Source organism: Vespula vulgaris, chromosome 10 (assembly GCF_905475345.1).
Source record: "Vespula vulgaris chromosome 10, iyVesVulg1.1, whole genome shotgun sequence".
In the NCBI taxonomy this organism is placed as follows: domain Eukaryota; kingdom Metazoa; phylum Arthropoda; class Insecta; order Hymenoptera; family Vespidae; genus Vespula; species Vespula vulgaris.
Genome location: NC_066595.1, coordinates 2092518 through 2111416, shown reverse-complemented (window position 1 = coordinate 2111416; position 18899 = coordinate 2092518). Strand labels below are relative to the sequence as shown.

Below are 18899 nucleotides of genomic sequence, written 5' to 3'. Positions count from 1 at the left end.
TATAATCAATCTGATTTTTGTATAGTAAGTCATGTTTCATTTATTTGATATTTTATCACAATATCAAAATTGTAGAGATATAATATATAAAATAATATAATATATAATACATTATTGTTTCCTTGAAAAATAAAAAATTTCATAATGTTTCAAGGCGTCTGCAAGAAATCTTTATATAAGTACATATATATATGCATACATATATATATATATATATATATATATATATATATATATATTATTAAATTAAATATATATATATAAGCCTATTTTAACATATATATTTTACCAATCTTCATTTTTATTTTGGAATAATTAAATATACATTCCAATATATATTTTTTAAATATAAAAAAGAAAATAGCACACGATTGTTTCAAGGGTGTGAACGACCTTATCATAACACAGCAGGTTCTGATGTACGAACGATGTAAGTACTTAACCCCAGACGTTTTTCTATGATTTACTCAAACTCTTATCGACTACTCCTTTTTTCGCGATTTCTTGTTATCGATATTCGATCGTTTTTAATTTACCTTTTCGTAAATTCTCCTAACGAAAAATTTTTTGGAATTGAAATTAGTTAAAAAAAGTATTATCGATAAACGTTATAAATATTCCTTGTCAGTTGTATACCCGAAATAATATCTTATAAAATAATTCGATACGTTTAAATCACATTGTAATTTATGCAAATCTTTCTCAATTAATCTTTCTTCTATTACATTGCAGTTTGAATTTGCATTTCTTAACCTTGAATGCCCCCTACCGAAGAGAAGCCTCACATTAAGAATTTTGAACGAACGAACGAAGGAAGATCAAATAGCAACGAAGCGTATAAGGGATGATACATTTTGTCTTCTTAGACATTATATATGTATGTATGTATTTCGAGGATAACCACAAAACTACGTAAGCGAGGATAAAATTCTCCTTCCAATGCAAATGATAAAATACACGTTTCTCTCTTAGAAAATGAGTATATATAGGTACGGTCATGCGTTCTCCTGACGGTCTCGATTCTTCTTGATCGAGGAGGGGGTTGTACTTGAAGAGCAAGCGCGCACAGATTTCGCCCTCAAATACATTTACTCCTTGGCACCCTTCGTGCGCAGAGAATCGAGCAACCCTTTGCCGTTTCCAATAATTTTAATCGAGTTCAAATTGTGCGACATCCAATCGCGAGTAATAAAAAACAGAGAGAAAAAAGAAAGAAAAACAAGACAAAGGAAGGTACGCGAAGAAGTTTATCCAAACTTATCCAGAATGAAGGTACGTTATTTTCCTTTTATTCTTTGTATAAAAAAAAAAAAAAAAAAAAAAAAAATCATTTTTCTCCGATACTTTTTGACGAAAAAAAATGTAAAATAAGATTGTTATTTACGATTTACAAATTAATACAGCCGAATTGAAATTGAATATCGATTGAAATTTAATAATGATGAATGATGAATAGTTGTTTGTTATTTTATTAAGAATATAAGAAACTTGATTTTTTTATATGTCGCCTGTTAGATAAATTATATTTATAGGAAGGAAGACAAGAAGTTATGTAATACGTGGGCGATATAACGATATATGTATGAACGTTTAAATTCTCTTAAATTCTTTACAAAATTCTTCGTGTCGATATATTTATCATGGGACGTCGTGGGTATATAGTAATCGCTTTTTAAAAAATACGATACCAAGATCGAATCACCTTGTAACATTTTCATCACTTTATTTTTGAATCTCGTATCGAATATATTTTTATTTTATCAAAGTCTTTAGTAACAAATATTTTCGTAAAAAAGGATTTCGTGTAAAACGCTCTTTTTATAAAATCAATATTCTTATTATTTTATTTAGCCCCCACCCCCATATATATATACATGTATATATATGTTTTTGAGTATATATTAATAGCGATACAAGTATCGCATGTTTTCAACGATATTGATGTTTGCCATTAACACAGTTTTAATGACGTATCAAAACGAACGTTGACAGCCTTCTTACACGTTTATATTTTCTCTTTTACTTTTATATACTTTAGAATATAATTATTTTTTAAATTGCCTATTTTATACATTTAAACTCGAGAATAGACGTCGATGAAAAAATAAATTGTACAGAATCCATCTCACAAACTATTATATTTCAAATTTCACAAATTCGATTATACTGCTTGCTTCACGATTAATTACTAATTCATCAATTTTAAAAGCAATAAGTATTCGATTTTTAATTACATACGTACTATACTAATATATAAATTTAATTAATACGATTGTTTCGATTAGCATCATGGATATCTACTCTTCTTTGATAAAATATGAAGTATTAATGTTAATCGATAATTAAGCAAAGCACAAAAGTGATTGTATAACGTTTCCACTTTATTTAAGTTATGTAACAATAGGAATTGTAGGCGATTATAGGATTATAATGTTCAGATTGTTTTTCAAAGCTTTTAGAATTTGTTATTTCTCAACCACAATTATTTCTTTAATTCGTTTAAATCTTCAAAACTTGCTCTTGCCTTTAAACAGTCGATTATTTTTTCTGTATATTTTTATCGAAAGTATCTTTAATTACAATTAATTGTTTCTTATCATTAAATCATTTAAATCGTCAAAATTTGCTTTTAATTTTTAGATAATTCATTACCTTCTCTACATAATACCATTGATATTCTTAATAAAGATGGGATATGTAGAAGGAATGCAAAATAAGGTAAGCTATTGAATAGAAAAATTATAAGCTGTATGATTTTGATCATTTATATTTATACGATATTTCCACGTGTAAAAATTGTTCTGATCGATTTCAGCGTGATATCTCGAACGCATTTTCGATGGATAAAACATATAAAATGAAAAGACCATTTTGCAATGCGTTTACTGGTGAGTGGATTCTTCTTTAAAGAAACGAAAATGCATGCCATCTTTTAACATTTATGTTAAAAGGCTAACATTTTGTAGGATGTGGAAGGAAAAGGAGTTTCCATGGAATTCCGATTCGTTCTCCATACTTTGATTCCAAGAAAGAAATTGGAATTCGTCTTCCGATACCTATCTATAGAACTTTAATGAATGAGGCTTCTAAAGAAATTCGAAACACAATTTCTCGAGATACTAATGATTACGAACTCCCAGAGATAACACAGGACTTCACAGTTTTTCCCGATCGAGAATTGCCATTGGATGAAATTAATTGACTTATAGAAACTAATATAAGTATTCCTTTAGATTTATAAAATGAACAATCGAAAGTCAAAATATTATTAAATTATTTATAATTATTTAATCTACTGTTTAATAATATTTTTAAATAAGTGTATTGATCGAATGCAACGAATTAATTTATATATTATTTTGATATTATGATATCAGTTACGAAAATGTTCTCAATAGCTTTTAATATATCGCTATGTCATTTCAATATCTATTGATTTATATCGCGTAAATATGAATATAATTGAGAATACGTTTTGCTATAGATCGTATTATAATTAATTCTGATATTTTATGTCATAAAAAAAGTGTTATATCTGTGAAAGAAATTATAATAAACGAATTTCATGTTGTAAAAAGAAGAACAAATATTGGATTTTTTCTTTCGAAATCACTTCGAATGACGCTCAAAGATCGGTAATATTTATAAATAGATAACGAGTTTCACTAATATACTGTCATTCCAAATATATCGAGATTGACTTTTACCAGTACGAAAGACCAAAGGTAATCTAGAGAGTATAACATTTCTTGGGATACTTAACCCAACGCATTCTGGATTATCCATTTCACCAATTGATATAGGCCGTTTCCAAAAATATTCTGTACAAAGTGCAGTTGGATCCCAAATTCGAGAAGGTCGATCCTCTTGCCATTCTTCTAATGACTGATCTAAAATCTTTAATAAACAATATTTGATATTTGTAATATTAAATCATTTAATTATAAACCGATTCCTTCCTTTATCGGATATTCTTACCGACAATTGGATTTTATAAGAGAATGGCCATTTAACGAACGAATCGTATCGACCACGCGTTAAACCAACGCTTATAAACACCGTACCATCTGGAAAATATTTCGGTATAATTTTTAAATACATCGCGTACCCAGGTTGACCCACGTAAAAAGTTGAGCTACGCTCGAAACGTGTTCTATCCCATTTCGAAAGTTTCTCCTCGAAATCTCTGATTTCCCAATAATACGTAAAAAATTTCGAGGATTCTGAAACGTAAAAAACAAAAAAAAAAAGGAATCGTAAACATTTTATACAAAAACGATAATTCGACAAAGAAATTGATCTGTAATGAACATATAAATAAATATTCATTCTCTTGTTACTGACTATTCAATGATTCCGTTTTGATCGTATAATTAAATTCATTGATCTCGTTTTGCCTTGGAGAAACGTTATGATTGTTGTAAAAAATCTTGTAATTAAATTTAACATTTTGTTTGTTATTTCGATAAATCGTATCATTGATTTTCGAAGAAATATCACGTTGTTCCATTAACGTACGAAGAAGTATCTTGATCTCCTGTAATTCGTCGGATAAATTCTTTTCTAATTTTTGAAATCTCGCTTCTACTGTTTCTGTAAGAGAACATTTTCATGGAGTTAGTCGTATAGAGAAAAAAAAATAAAAAAAAAAAAGAAAGAAAAGAAAAGAAAAACTCCAAGTTAAAAATTTTAATCGAACGAATCTTACTTGCATTGCAGGCTCCTGTGAGAACTTTCGTTACGGTAGCATGTGCATTTGCGACTAATTCTTCCGTCGAAATTTTACAAACTGCATATTGTGTTTCGATAATATTATTATCCTCTGTAACATTGCTTTCGATTTCAACTGAAAATACACGCGTCGTGTTTTATCATAAGTTATGAAAAACTAATAATATATATTCTTTTAATACTGAATTTGCGATCTATCGTACCAAAAATTAAAAATCTATTTAATCGTTTGTACATAATCTATTTCTATCGAAATTTTAAATCTATTTACCATTTTTTGAAACTGGTTCGATTGCACTAACGATAGTTGAATATAACACAAAAATATATAGAAATAATATCGAACGTTTTATCATTATCGGCATTACGAATGGTAAGACGTTATGGAATCATTTGACTCTCGTCGAGATTTGAGCTTTCTAAGATGGTGATGTTCCTGGAATCCACAGAAATAGATTTCATCGAATTTTATCGCTTACATGAAAATGGCGCGAGCGTGATATTAGTTACGAGCGCGGGAAACCGAAGTTTTTTTTCGTATTAATCATTAATATGTGATTGAGTTTAAACTATAAATTTTTATATATAAAATAAGGACAATTTAAAGATTTACAATTCGTTAACAATATATAAATACATTCCATCGAATCAATATACGTTCTACTCTAACTTCAGAATTACTCTTCTTCTTTTAGATGTGATCTGTAACTTCGTTTAAATATTTGTGTTTTATTGAAATTTTGACATAAAGTGCTTTTTTTAAAATGAGCGAAAATGTCCAAGGAACGTTTATCTCTCAAAAGATATCAAAGATAAGATGGAAACGCGAAGATTTCGCAGAAATGAAAAACTTTTTAACCGGCAGCTGGGATGATCCGGTATACGATTGATACATAACCTAAATTTTTCTATTATTAAATGAGTTTATGAATAAAATATATTATTGTCATCTACAATGTTTCATTTTTATATATAGGTAAATAAAATTACATATTGGTCTCTTACAACAAACGAAGATGAAGAAACGTATCCGACTGTTACCTCCGAGTATTCATTTCTTGGTGATGTTACAGAAATAAAGGTTCTGTTTCAAGATTAAATATACAATAGATATCGTTTGATTAAAATTAATATTATATCAATTTTACAGTTCATAAACAGTAACTTTTTTGTGGCATCGTCATCTTTAGGCTCCGTTAGACTATTACAAATTCATGAGAATCCATTTCCTCAATTTAAAGAACATATGGCATGGGAATTTATACATAATTTTAAGTAAGTAAGCTTCATGAAATATATAACTCACTTGATCATTCATTTCTATGATTAATGGTTATTTACATAGAACATTAGATTATGCTCCATGTACTGCTCTTTCTAACTTTGAGCAAGATATAGTTTCGGTGGGTGAAGACGGTCGAATTAATCTTCTGACAACTACACAACAGAAACCAGTTAGAACAATTGGTAAATATTACTATTTATATAATGTAAATATATAAGAATTTCAATGCTTACCATCAAACTTTATTTAAATTTTCAGAGAATGCAGATAGCTGTTCTATCTATTGTGTTGATTTTTTACGACATAGTGAAATATTAACAGGCAATTTACGAGGACACATGAAAGTTTGGGATTTGAGGAATGATCAGGATACTCCTGCGACTACTTTTATGCTTTCAGAACAGATCAAAGTATCATAATTTTCATTTTTATTTTTATTTTTAGTTATATTTTTATTATAATCAAAGTTCTTGAAATGTTATATAATTATATAAAATATTTTTCAGACCGAAGCCATGAGTATTGCACATCATCCTACACAAAGGCACATAATAGTTGCAGGTGGAGGTGATGGTAGTTTGACTGTATGGGATTTAAGACATCATACTTATCCTATATCGCAGCTTAATGCTCATGCAAAAGCAGTTAGTGAAATTATGTTCCATCCAGACAGACCAGAAAATTTGTTTACATGTTCAACCAGTGGTGAATTGTGGCATTGGAATAATACACAGAATTCAAAACTTAGATTAGGTAACTTTAGAGAACTTTTTCTAACATATGCATATATATAAATATAAAATGTGTTATATTCATATGGTAATTTTCATTGTAGATTCAACAGATACTCATTGGTTGAATACAATAGGAACGAATGGTAATATTAATGTTACATCGCTTTGTTGTGTTATGCATAAACCAATAAATAGTATTGACATTGATAAAACAACTTTACTATTTGGATGTGATAATGAAGCTATGTATATTATTAAAAATGTAGCCATATAACAATTTGATAGAATAAATATTTCTTTCCATACTTTGTGAATATTATTAATAATTATATACTATGATATAATTACGTATATATAAGTATTTTAATTAATTAGTAAATATTTTATTTCATTTCTGTTTTATATATAATGCTTAATTTGATTGAAGTTTACCAATTAAACCACTAGGGAGCGCGAATAGTAGCGATTCCAGCACACCTACCTTCATGTTGTAAAACATCAGAAACTTAAAAAATATGTAAATAATGTTGATCAAAGATAAAAAAGTATTTCTAATCTTTTCATTTTTTGTTACGTTTCAGTAAATTAATAGAATCTTAACATTTTTAACTTGAATATATTAATGACTTATCAGGTGCTTATAAACATTTTTGTATCTGGTTTATGTAGCAATCGTATCTACCATTCTCTATCCAGTCATCCAATCATAATTAATATATGTATGTATATCATCGGTTATCCAACTGTAAAAAGCCCGGTACGCATTAATTCCGATAAGAGAAATTTATATAAAAAGATTAAGATACATAACATTGTGAATTTTCATTAAGTATATAATGCACAAATTAACATTTATTGTCTTATATATATATATATTGTTGACATTTGACGTATGACATGAATTAAGGTTAAATCTAATGTTTCCCAATAAAAGGGTATGTAGGTAATTTATATCAATTGTCCGATAGCAAGGATGATAATATGACAATAGTGTTATTTTTTTAATTTAAAAGTAAAATTTCTTTACAAACCACTTATTTCAACATATTTGACATGCACTAGGTTAAAACATATTAAATATTATATATATCATCAACAATTGTTTTGCATCTGCTATCATATATTACATCTTATCTAATACATTTTTTCTTATTGAATATATTAGTCTTAATTGTTAGCATGATATATTACTTCAATAACATCATTGTTTGAAGTTAACCAAAAATTTATTTTACTTATTTCAAGTTAATCAGATGGTCTTAGTATCACATGTTTAGAAGTTAATTAACTCATAATAAGATTTTTTGAAATGTTAATAAACATTTCTCAGTTCAATATCAAAATCAAGCGTACTATTTCCAGGAATAAGAGGAGGGAAACCTTTAGCACCATATGCCATAGACGGAGGTATTGTAATTTGCCTCTTTCCGCCAACTTTCATACCTACTATACCTAAATCCCATCCTTTAATTACCTGACCTTTTCCAAGTTTAAATTTAAAACCATTTCCTTGTTTTTTCTCATCAAATTTCTTACCATTTTTTAATCTGCCTACATAATAAACTGAAACTAATTTTCCTGATTTTGCAACTGCACCAGTACCTAATTTTATATCTTTTATTTTTATAGTTTTCATTTTCTTTATCTCTTTTTTTTGAACACTTTGTTCTTTTAATTTTTTCTTTTGTTGTTTTTTACTTTGTTTCTTTTGTTCATCTTCCTCTTCACATGTTATTTCATCTTGCTTCTTATTTCGTTGTTGGATTTGTTTATTTTTCTTATTTCGTTTCATAGGTTTATTTTCTTTTTCTTCGGTATCATCCTCTTCGGTTTCTTCTTTGCTTTCAAAATCATCAGTAGACTCCACGTTTAAACAAAATTCATTATCATTATCATCATCATCTTCGTAATTTTTATCTTCTTCTTCTTCTTCTGCTTCTTCTTCTTCTTCTTCTTCTTCATCTTCTTCTGCCTCTTCTTCTTCTTCTTCATCCTCTTCACTTTCATTTACATATTCACTATCTTCATCTGTATCGTCAGATTGTAATTCAACATCCGAAGATTCAACTTCACATTTCATTCGTTTTGCTTTTAAAGTCACTTTAGGAGAATGTGTTGCTTTTCTTTTTGATTGTTTATTAATTACTTGTGAAAAATTATTTTCTTCTCCTTTTTCTGGATCACTTAAAACGAACTCATGATTCAAATACCCAGTTAAGTGTACGTAACTTTCACCACTACATGTAAAAGTTATTTTATTTCCTTTTTCAAAATGCAAGTCAAGTGCTACTTGCCACAATGAGTCTTTTTTTAGGTTACACAGTATATAATTTGTATCATTGTAAGATATTATCACTTGTACTATTTCATCATTGCCGGTTGTAACATCCAAAGTTGCCATAGACAGGTGAAATGGTATTTCGACGGTTTGACTATATCGTTTCTTTGGTTCCATTATTAAACCCCAAAACATTTTCACTATTTTATCGTATAACTTTTAGACAAATTATAAATAATAAATACATTAATATTATATATTATATTATAGTATTCGTTTCTAACTTTTTAAAATAATATCGCCCATAGCAATATAACACGACTAACTACGCTTACGATTTAAACACATCTAACGTTCTCTCGTATGAAATGCCTTTGTTTTCTTTTTTTCTTTTAGTTTAATCATATGTTTACATTTGTAAGGAGTATTTGAGTTTACATCCTAAGAGTTTACATAAAAACAAATTATGTTGTATAAACGAGGTTATGCATTATTTTTATCTGCAGGTCCAATATAAAATAAAGGTAGCTTTTTAATTATTAATAATAATTTTTAAATAAATTATTATTTTCCTATACAAGTTCATATTCTCTATAGATGTAACAGTGTTATAACTATATTTCTGATTACATGCAATAATTACATAAAATTAATTGTTAAAAATTTATAATTATTATATTGTTATTATTTTTCAGAAAAGAGATCATAACTAAATAAATCAAAATGAAATTTTCAACTTCTCCTCCTACAAGTCGTTGTACATCCCCAATCTTAGTAGATGTAGGATCAACATTACCAACACCAGTTACATATAGGTATGATATAAAGATATTAATTTTTTATATGATGATAAATAATTCATATTTAATTTATATTATTTATTACAGGCATAATTGTATTAGCGCTGCAACAAAATGTTATAAATACTTGAGAAAGCTATTAAAATTTGAGCAAATGGATTTTGAGTTTGCTTTATGGCAAATGATTTTTTTATTTACAGCGCCACAAAAAGTTTATAGAAATTTTCAAAGTAGAAAACGTAAGTATTCTATTACAAATGTATAAAAGAAATTATAATTTTTTAATCAACTAAAATTATTCATTTTCAGAAACAAAGTCACAATTTGCAAGAGATGATCCAGCATTTTTAGTATTATTAACATGTTGGCTTTGTATTTCGGCAGTTGGTATTGCTGTAGTTTTGGGATTAGGATTTCTTCAATTTATAAGACTTTTACTTTATATGATTTTTGTTGATTACATTGGTGTTGGTTTATTAGTAGCCACTATTTTTTGGTAGGCCATATTTAATTATATATCAAGTCTAAATATCTGTACTCTATATTTGCAATCAAATATTTTTATTACATACAGGTTTGTAACTAATCGATATTTAAGAATTGATAAAAGTCAAGATGTTGAATGGGGATATGCATTTGACATTCACTTGAATGCTTTTTTTCCACCTTTAATAATACTTCATATTCTACAACTTTTTATATATAATGGTAAAAAAATCTGAATCACATTTCCATGTAATTTAAAGCAAGAATAATTTCGTAATATATGATACATAGTAAACAATTAAAAAAACTTTATAGGCCTCATAAATTCAAATGTCTTTGGCGCACGATTTGTTGGGAATACACTTTGGTTTATATCTGTTATATATTACATCTACATCACTTTTTTGGGCTATACAAGTAAGTTGTATTAATTGTTTACATATTGCATAAAAATATAATGTAAAACGTATTTTTCTAGGTGTTGAAATACTTCATAAGACACACATCATTTTTTCTGCTTTACCAATAATGCTATTGATATATATGGTCACATTATGTTCTGGAATCAATATCAGTCGTTTGGTTATGGATTTTTATCACTATAGAGTTAATTAAATATATTATATATATATATATATAAGACAATTTATTGTGGCGACTTGAAAATATTTAAATTTATAATATAGGTTTTTTTATTTATGTAATATTAATATATAAGAAAACCTTATAAGAGTAATCCTGGACAGCATAAGAATTATTTTGTGTATATTAAGTATATACTGCTTTGTACATTTCCCATATAAGTTAACATTTTTTATTATTTAAAAAAATAATCTAATATGGAATTTGATTGTTAATCTTAATTTATCGATCAAATATCACTTGTGTTATATAATCTATAAAAATAAAGATTTATTTGAATTTGCCGCCATTAACATATGAAACTACTGCGCAAGTAAAAACTTGTACAATCTGGCATCACGGCAGCCAGTAAAAGATGACCTAAGTGTTATAATAGTAAGCTGTATAATACAATGACAACCGCTGTAAAATGACAGTTGTCAATGTAAATAGGTTACCATTATACTTTTCATTGACAAATAGTCCACGTGATGCTGAAGTCGTTTGTATTAATTTTCCGAAATCCTACAGTTTCTTTGTACAATAACAATCTTTTAAAATGATATTTTTTACTTTCTTATCGAACGAATAGTGTTTGAAGAAAAAATATCGAACTGTAATATTTTGTTTTTTTTTTTTTTTTACATTTTATAATACGGAAATTTCATTTCTCATAAAATAACAAACTTCGACGTTAGAATATTATCAAGAAATAATATTCTTTGTTATCTTTTCTTACGTGTTTACAAAAAATATCTATAATCCAGTATCAGTGCACATCGCTCTTGCGCCTTTGACACTGTTACTACATGTTTTACTATCAAAAATCGTATAAACCTGTTTTATACATGGTACTTATTCTATAAACGCCAGTGATTTATACAATGGAGAAATTTGCAATCGATTTAGACAAGGTTCTTGATGACTTCGAATTTAATGAAGGTATATTATAAATTATTTTTGTTGATATTTATTTTCTAAATGAAATTAATTCAATTCATAATTGATTTATTAATAAAATTATTATTGTTTGGTACGTATTGTGATATATTTTATATGAACATAAAAATACTTTTTGTTCAAAATATTTAATTTTTATATATAATATAATGTAATTAAAGTAATATATATATATATACATTTTTTCAGATTGTGCAGAGCAAATAGCGTCTGTAACTTCTCCAATAACTAACGCTACATTGACTGTAGATAGGTGTGGCATAGAATCGACATCTACAAACATAACTACTGTTGACAGTGGAAGATTAATTCAAGAATTCGAAGTATTGTCATTTGGAAAGCATGAGAACAGCTCTAATGTTATTACAGAGAGTAAGTCTTCGCTTGACAAAAGCATAATCTTGCCGCAAAATAATTATCATAAAGATGATTCGGCACGAAAATGTACAGACTCCATAAATCATTTTCATGCAGAAAATTCTACCAGTGACCATAAAGTTACACAAAAGCAATGTATATATCATCAAGATCCTGAACCTATTTCTATTACAATTTACAATAACACATCTCAGACGTTGTTGACAAAACAACAAAATAGTAATAACAACCAGCAACTTCAAAATAGATATGATAAAAAATTAAATCAACCAAATATAAAGCCTACTGTTAGCAATGTGTTAAATAGTTTAAATGAATATATAAATGCGCCAACGATAAGTTTGGATTATGTAGACGGTATGTTGGATAAACAAGAGATTAGGCCTAAGAAACAACCTGATATGGTTAATGAGGAAGAAGTTATATCTAGTACAAGTACAGATATTATTGATCATAATTTAACTACAATTACAACAGATAAAAGTAAAATAGTTGAAGAAATATGCAATGATGTGGAACAAAATGTTCTATCATTGAGTCAGGATGTAATAGAAAAAACAAATCAATTTGTTAATACAGATACGTTGCAATCTTCAAAGTTACATGTAGAGAGTAATAAACAGGATCTTAAAAATATTGAATACAAAAGCGAAGAAGTAGATAATAATGAAGATATTGATTCTGATAAACAAGAAAAAATTATTCAACCCAATACAAAAGATATTCAATATGAGCATATACATGTATTTGAAGATAAAAAAATTAATGATAATACTTCAGAAGATGTATTAGAGTCGGATACTGCATGTAAAATAACAGATGAATTGTATACAACTAAAATTTTAGAAACTGAAGCAATAAATATTTCTAATGGGATAACTTCTGAGAAGGTAAATGAATCTCATATTGATGGAAACACATTGCCATCAAATTCTCATGAAACTACGAATGTTGCATATTCTGCACAAAAGCCAGTTGGATTTAATAATATGAATGATTTATCAGAAGAAGAGTTAAGTAAATATTTAGAAACATTAGAAATAGAAGAAAAATTAACGGAAAATAATAGAAAACTACCAAAAAAAGCAGTGCATGTCTTGTTTTATGAAACATACAATAATACTGCTGAAAATAATATAAGTAACAATACATTTTCTTATGAAGAGTCTAAAGACGATAAAAAAAGTCATGTAACAACTAATAAAATTGACAATAGCCAAATTTTAGAAAAAGAATTTAAAACAAAAACTGAAGAATGTTCTGAAAAAAGTTCTGTGAATAAACATGATCAAGACATAGTAAGAGAAAAAGTATCTGATAATATTTTACAAGATGAAAGATATTTGAAAAAGTCTAATAATTTTACAACCATTATTCCTGTAAATAAAGAAGAACACATACAAACAAAAAGTGATAATAACATAATTGTTAAAGACATGGAAAATTCTGTAGATAATATAGAATATGTTAAAGATACAGAGACAAAAAATCAACCTACAAATGAAGCACAAAGTTGGGCATCTTCTGAAAATAAACACGTGCTTAAAATTGGAAATAATGAATCTGATCAATCAGAAGAAATTTTACAACCTGTTAAAACTAATGTTTGTACAATGCAAAATAATAAAGATATAGTTTCATCTTCAGAACAAAATAATAATCAAATTAGTGAATTACAAATACTTGGTAATACTAGTTATGATACCAAAGACAAAAGTCATAAGTTACAAGATAATAAAACTTTAAATGATGTTGTTAATTTATGTACTGATATACAACCAAAAAGTACAGATGTATGTGCAGAAAATAATTCAGAACATAATGAAAATACAGAAGGAGGAAATAAAGCAGTTCGTCCACAAACTTTAGATATCGCTTTAACAGTTAGTATGAATGACCATCATACATCAGGTATATAATATTATATATTTTTTTTATATTTTTTATTTAAAAAGTAATTATTATATTATTTAATCCAAAAAAAAAATATAATGAATACTATTTTTAGTCGCAAATTTCTATAATATGAAATGTAAAAAAAAATAATTAACACAGGTTCTCCTAGTAACACTTCCAGGCAGCAAGGTACATCAGAAAATGAAGGTAATGGTACTAACAGCCGAGAAACAGTGGTTGATCTCTCAGAAAGTGCTTTAACAGAGTCTATTAAAATACTTGGAAAACAACCACCCTTCTGGATTCCTGATAGTGATGCTTCTAGTTGTATGTTATGCGATTTAAAATTTACTGTTCTTAAGCGACGCCATCATTGCCGTGCTTGTGGAAAGGTAAATGATGACTTATGTAAATCTAAATTACATTCTTTATCTTACACTTTTTTTATTACTATTGCAGGTGCTCTGTAGCAAGTGTTGTAATATGAAATACAAATTGGAATATCAAGGTAATATTCATTCAAGAGTCTGCGTTGCCTGTTATCAGCTTCTAATGAAAGGTAAATGTTTTTTATCTCAATATGTATAAAAAATTTTTGTTTCAAATGTATAAAAATATTTGAATAAATGTTGTTTTTTTCATAGCTGAAAATCAACACGAAGCAAATAATTGGCCTACAAACTGTGTAAGCTATGGTAACAATGGTGAAGTTAACTCTCCTCAAGTAAGTGTAGGGAGTAACATAATGAAGATTGTAAATATAGTAATCCTACGGCTCTCATATAGATATGTTATACTTGGAGTGCATCTTCTTAAGAAAGAAAAGAATTACTTATTGCTAATAGTAGGATTATTTTATAAATGATTATAGGGAAGACCACCTAATCCAAATAATCCTATGGAATATTGTTCAACTATACCACCTTTACAGCAACTAGCAGGTGGATTGCCGCCGCCACCACCAACAGTAATGGTGCCTGTTGGTGTTCTTAAAAGGGAGGGTAGTACAAAGCAGCGTTCAGAAGGATCTAAGTCTGTCATGTTTAGTGATGGTGAGTAACATTTGTATAAAAAAATTATATATTATTATCTAATTATTACATATATAAATTTATATAATGTTTAGCTAAAGGTCTGGAACAAGAGTGATTGATTCAAAATATTTTATATCTTACTCTTTCATTCAGTATATCTCTAACTCTTTCATTCTTTAATTATTGCTAGTAATTTTACAAATGTGTATATGTATAATTATATAACTTGTACAACTATAATCCTAAAGCCATCCACATATATATATTCCATCCATTTATGTTAAGTTCTTTATTTTTTTGTTATCTCATTAATGTTAATCCCCCACATATATATTTTATTTTTTGACTTTAGTTTTTTTTAATACATATTTATGTTATCAATCCTGCCCCTTCCTGTTTGTTTTCTTTTCACACACAAATAACTAAACATAGGAATAAGGCCTGGATGTGACCTGACAGAACTAGATTCATCTTGGGATTTAAAACCACCTTATCGGAAAACAGGAAACAAGCGAGTATCTGCTTCTGATTCATCTTCAATATCCGGTGGAAGTAAAAAACAAAATCTATTGCCTTTGGACCCCAATACAAACAGTTATATACCACAAGATCCTAATATGCTACCACCAACAGTCACCATACATAAAGGCCGTAAGAAAGCAATATCATATTTTAAATAATTATGATTAGAAAATATCAGTCACTTTATTCTATCATAATTTTTATTTTGTGTTTTTAGAAATTTCTTATCATAACGTGACCGACCAAGATCTTCTTTACAGAACATTAAAAAATGAATGTGAACCACCAGTAATGTTTGCAATTAACAAAAATCTTTATGCATATGTTAAAATAACAAATTGTAAGTAGAAGAAGTAATCTATACAACATGAACAAAAAATAGATATTATAAATTTATTTTCTTATATTTTTTTTTTCTTCTTTTCTTTTCTTTTCTTTTTTTTCCTTCTTTTTAGTAAGTTGCTGTGTAAACAGAATATGTTGGAATGTTACTTCAAAAGGATTGGCCTGTGTTGGTCAAGATGAAATTATATTATTATTAGAAACTTTACCAGATGAAACTCAAATACCAAAAGATCTTCTTATGTATATTAATCATATATACGTAGAAGCAACAAAAGGTTAATATTACATATTTCTTTTGTCCTTAAATTACGAATTATATATAACAATTTATCAATGTTTTTTACATTATTATATACATAGGTAATACGATGACAGAGCTTTCTGTCTCAATACATCAGGGAGGCAATCTTTTGGGCTCTCGTGAACATGCAGGATTTTTATTTATTCGACAAACCTTACAATGTTTACAAAAAATTGTTTTACCACCAGCACCTTTTCTAGTAGGCCTTTTAATTCATAGGTACGTTTTAAGATACAACTATTTGTTAAATTAACGTCAAAAAATATATATATATATTTGTACATACATTCACATTTGTTTGTCAGATGGGAGACTCCATGGGCAAAAGTATTTCCGTTACGTCTTGTATTACGTCTTGGTGCTGAATATCGTTATTATCCTTGCCCGCTGGTCTCCGTTAGATTTCGAGATGCACTTTATTTCGAAATTGGACATACAGTTATGAAAGTGTTGGCGGATTTTAGAAACTTTGGATACACGTTACCGGGTGTCAGAGGACTAACGATTCATTTGAAAAATAGAACAACAGATGTTATGTTTCCTAGAAATAGATACGATCAAGTTATAAAGGGTCTAAATAATTCTAATGATCATGTTTTGGCATTTGCCTCGAATTTTAGTATTACTGCTGATTCACATTTAGTATGTATACAAACAAATACAGGAGATGAAAGCAGTTACCAAACACAGGCTATTAATATTCAAAATAAACCAAGGACAGGTACAATTTGTTTACTACATTATATAAAAACAGCTTTAATATACGATATAAAAAATACAGATAAGCTCAAGCGTTTCTTTTCTAGTAACTGGAGCAAGTTTTATAGTCATTAATGGTGCATTAAAATCATCAATGGGATTATCTGCTAAGTCGAGTATAGTAGAAGATGGTTTAATGGTAGAAATAATGCCAGAAAAAATGGAAGCTTTAAAAGCAGCTCTTAAGAATATGCATGATTTTTCAATTGGCTGTGGACGTCAAGGTGCAGCAGAACCAGATGAAACTGTAAATATAAAATGGGTAGAGAATGATGTGCAATTTAATTTAGGGTAAGGCCAATAGATCTTTTGGGTTCATTACATGTTTTGGTGATTTGTAATTTTTTAAATTTTGTTTAAAATCATATACTAACAGAGTTAAAAGTCCTATTGATGGACAATTAATGGATGGAGTACCTTCTATCAGAGTTCATAATGCTACAGATTATAGAGGAACCAGTCGATTTATTCGTTGGACAGAGGTCTTCATTATTAAAGTATGTATAATATTTTATTAATCTTACCTTATTTATTCCATTAATAATGTGAGATATTATATTTATTAAAATAAATTAAAATAAGTTTATTGTTTTATATATTAAAATAAATTATAAAAAAAAAATTATATCTGCAGTCAGATGATCATCCAAATGGTGTTCACGATCCTATGGACATAAATAAATTATCAGAAAGTATAGCAAGGGCCACATGTGCAGCTTTAGTTAAACTTTTAGATCTTCTAGCAACTGCAGGACTTACAAAAATTGGCGTTAGGACTACTATTCATCCAGATAATGTATGTTATAATTATACAATTTTTAATTTGTTATTAAACATACTTTAAATAATTTAATAATGTATATAGGTTGGATATGAAGCTGGTAGTGAAGGTGCAAAGTTACCACCTATCTATATGAACAGTCTTGATAATGAATTAATACAAATTCTACATAAAGCTGCACAAAGCAGTCAAGATACCCATACTGTGCTTGAATTAATATTCTATGTGCTTGATGAGTAAAAACAATTATGTACATATATTGTGACATCTAGATAATTATAGTTGAATAATGTGGCACTATGAAAGATCACACACATACGACATTTTTTCAATTTATATTAATTGATTAATTGTAACATAGAAAATTCGGACATTTATTCGAATGTTGGATTACTATTTTCTATATAATCATGAAACAGTAATAGAAATGTTCAGCACTGTAATATATCTTCTTTTATTGCTGACTGTTTTATCTTATAAATGTATTAATAATCATTGTTATGTTAATAATATTGTGCTTAAAAAATCTCATTTGTCGATCTTTATCCAATTTTATTATACTATGACTACAAAGCTTTTGTACATAATTTCATTGAATCAATAAAATTTTATTATTATAGTTTTATGTACACGTTCTGAAAAAATTGTTTACTACACGTTTTGAAGAATTTATGAAATTTTTTCAATTTCTTTTACAATATATTCCCAATGAATTTCTTTGTAATTAATATAATTTTCTTGTTATCTGGTATAATGGCAGTTTTGCAAAAGAAATATTTTTTAGGAAGTATTAACAACTAAAATTGAGTTTTTTCTTAATTTACACATAAATTGCGACATGTTATTAGATCACTAATTGCATTTTTTTTTTGCTTTTAATATAACTGTAGCATAAAAAAAGTATAATATTATATATATATATATATATATATATATATATATATATAATATATATATGTATATATTAAATGTAATAAAATTCAATAAA

General features: G+C 27.5%; 6 protein-coding genes across 17 annotated transcripts; 4 read left to right on the top strand and 2 right to left on the bottom strand.

Annotated features, from left to right (window-relative positions):
• Positions 1 to 362: 362 nt before the first annotated feature.
• On the top strand, positions 363 to 3202 carry LOC127066865 (uncharacterized). Its single transcript, XM_051001105.1, has 6 exons — positions 363 to 430; positions 733 to 881; positions 973 to 1272; positions 2641 to 2718; positions 2816 to 2888; positions 2967 to 3202. Exons 3-6 carry the CDS (start codon positions 1267 to 1269, stop codon positions 3200 to 3202), a joined length of 393 nt encoding a protein of 130 aa, XP_050857062.1. The 5' UTR covers positions 363 to 430; positions 733 to 881; positions 973 to 1266.
• A 275-nt stretch (positions 3203 to 3477) lies between these two features.
• LOC127066852 (uncharacterized) lies at positions 3478 to 5146 on the bottom strand. Its single transcript, XM_051001079.1, has 5 exons — positions 5003 to 5146; positions 4709 to 4846; positions 4345 to 4593; positions 3979 to 4223; positions 3478 to 3897 (listed from the first exon to the last, which is right to left on the bottom strand). Exons 1-5 carry the CDS (start codon positions 5094 to 5096, stop codon positions 3643 to 3645), a joined length of 981 nt encoding a protein of 326 aa, XP_050857036.1. The 5' UTR covers positions 5097 to 5146; the 3' UTR covers positions 3478 to 3642.
• A 14-nt stretch (positions 5147 to 5160) lies between these two features.
• On the top strand, positions 5161 to 7055 carry LOC127066851 (nucleoporin Nup43). Of its 2 annotated transcripts, XM_051001078.1 has the most exons (8): positions 5161 to 5285; positions 5427 to 5609; positions 5708 to 5812; positions 5882 to 6006; positions 6077 to 6198; positions 6275 to 6426; positions 6523 to 6769; positions 6852 to 7055. In XM_051001078.1, the coding sequence occupies exons 2-8, from the start codon at positions 5496 to 5498 to the stop codon at positions 7022 to 7024; spliced, it is 1038 nt and encodes a 345-aa protein (XP_050857035.1). In that variant the 5' UTR covers positions 5161 to 5285; positions 5427 to 5495; the 3' UTR covers positions 7025 to 7055. The 2 variants fall into 2 exon arrangements, with proteins under 2 accessions (XP_050857035.1, XP_050857034.1); XM_051001077.1 differs by having other exon boundaries at positions 5195 to 5609.
• A 185-nt stretch (positions 7056 to 7240) lies between these two features.
• On the top strand, positions 7241 to 11434 carry LOC127066856 (protein unc-50 homolog). Of its 8 annotated transcripts, none has more exons than XM_051001091.1 (8): positions 7256 to 7384; positions 8113 to 8157; positions 9724 to 9843; positions 9916 to 10067; positions 10138 to 10324; positions 10403 to 10536; positions 10630 to 10731; positions 10793 to 11434. In XM_051001091.1, exons 3-8 carry the CDS (start codon positions 9752 to 9754, stop codon positions 10927 to 10929), a joined length of 804 nt encoding a protein of 267 aa, XP_050857048.1. In that variant the 5' UTR covers positions 7256 to 7384; positions 8113 to 8157; positions 9724 to 9751; the 3' UTR covers positions 10930 to 11434. The 8 variants fall into 8 exon arrangements, with proteins under 8 accessions (XP_050857045.1, XP_050857048.1, XP_050857041.1 ...); XM_051001089.1 differs by having other exon boundaries at positions 7368 to 7507; XM_051001087.1 differs by lacking the exon at positions 7256 to 7384 and adding an exon at positions 7539 to 7685.
• On the bottom strand, positions 8063 to 9223 carry LOC127066850 (46 kDa FK506-binding nuclear protein-like). Its single transcript, XM_051001076.1, has one exon. The coding sequence runs from the start codon at positions 9221 to 9223 to the stop codon at positions 8063 to 8065; it is 1161 nt and encodes a 386-aa protein (XP_050857033.1).
• Positions 11435 to 11577: 143 nt separating the features above from the next.
• LOC127066823 (uncharacterized) lies at positions 11578 to 18732 on the top strand. 4 transcript variants are annotated; one of them, XM_051001021.1, is made up of 15 exons: positions 11578 to 11877; positions 12085 to 14184; positions 14329 to 14561; positions 14629 to 14728; positions 14814 to 14893; positions 15101 to 15221; positions 15663 to 15854; positions 15943 to 16065; positions 16181 to 16345; positions 16431 to 16590; positions 16677 to 17092; positions 17178 to 17421; positions 17507 to 17627; positions 17765 to 17926; positions 17996 to 18732. In XM_051001021.1, the coding sequence occupies exons 1-15, from the start codon at positions 11820 to 11822 to the stop codon at positions 18149 to 18151; spliced, it is 4431 nt and encodes a 1476-aa protein (XP_050856978.1). In that variant the 5' UTR covers positions 11578 to 11819; the 3' UTR covers positions 18152 to 18732. The 4 variants fall into 4 exon arrangements, with proteins under 4 accessions (XP_050856978.1, XP_050856977.1, XP_050856976.1 ...); XM_051001020.1 differs by having other exon boundaries at positions 15636 to 15854; positions 17996 to 18731; XM_051001019.1 differs by having other exon boundaries at positions 15041 to 15221; positions 17996 to 18730.
• The last annotated feature ends 167 nt before the right edge of the window (positions 18733 to 18899 follow it).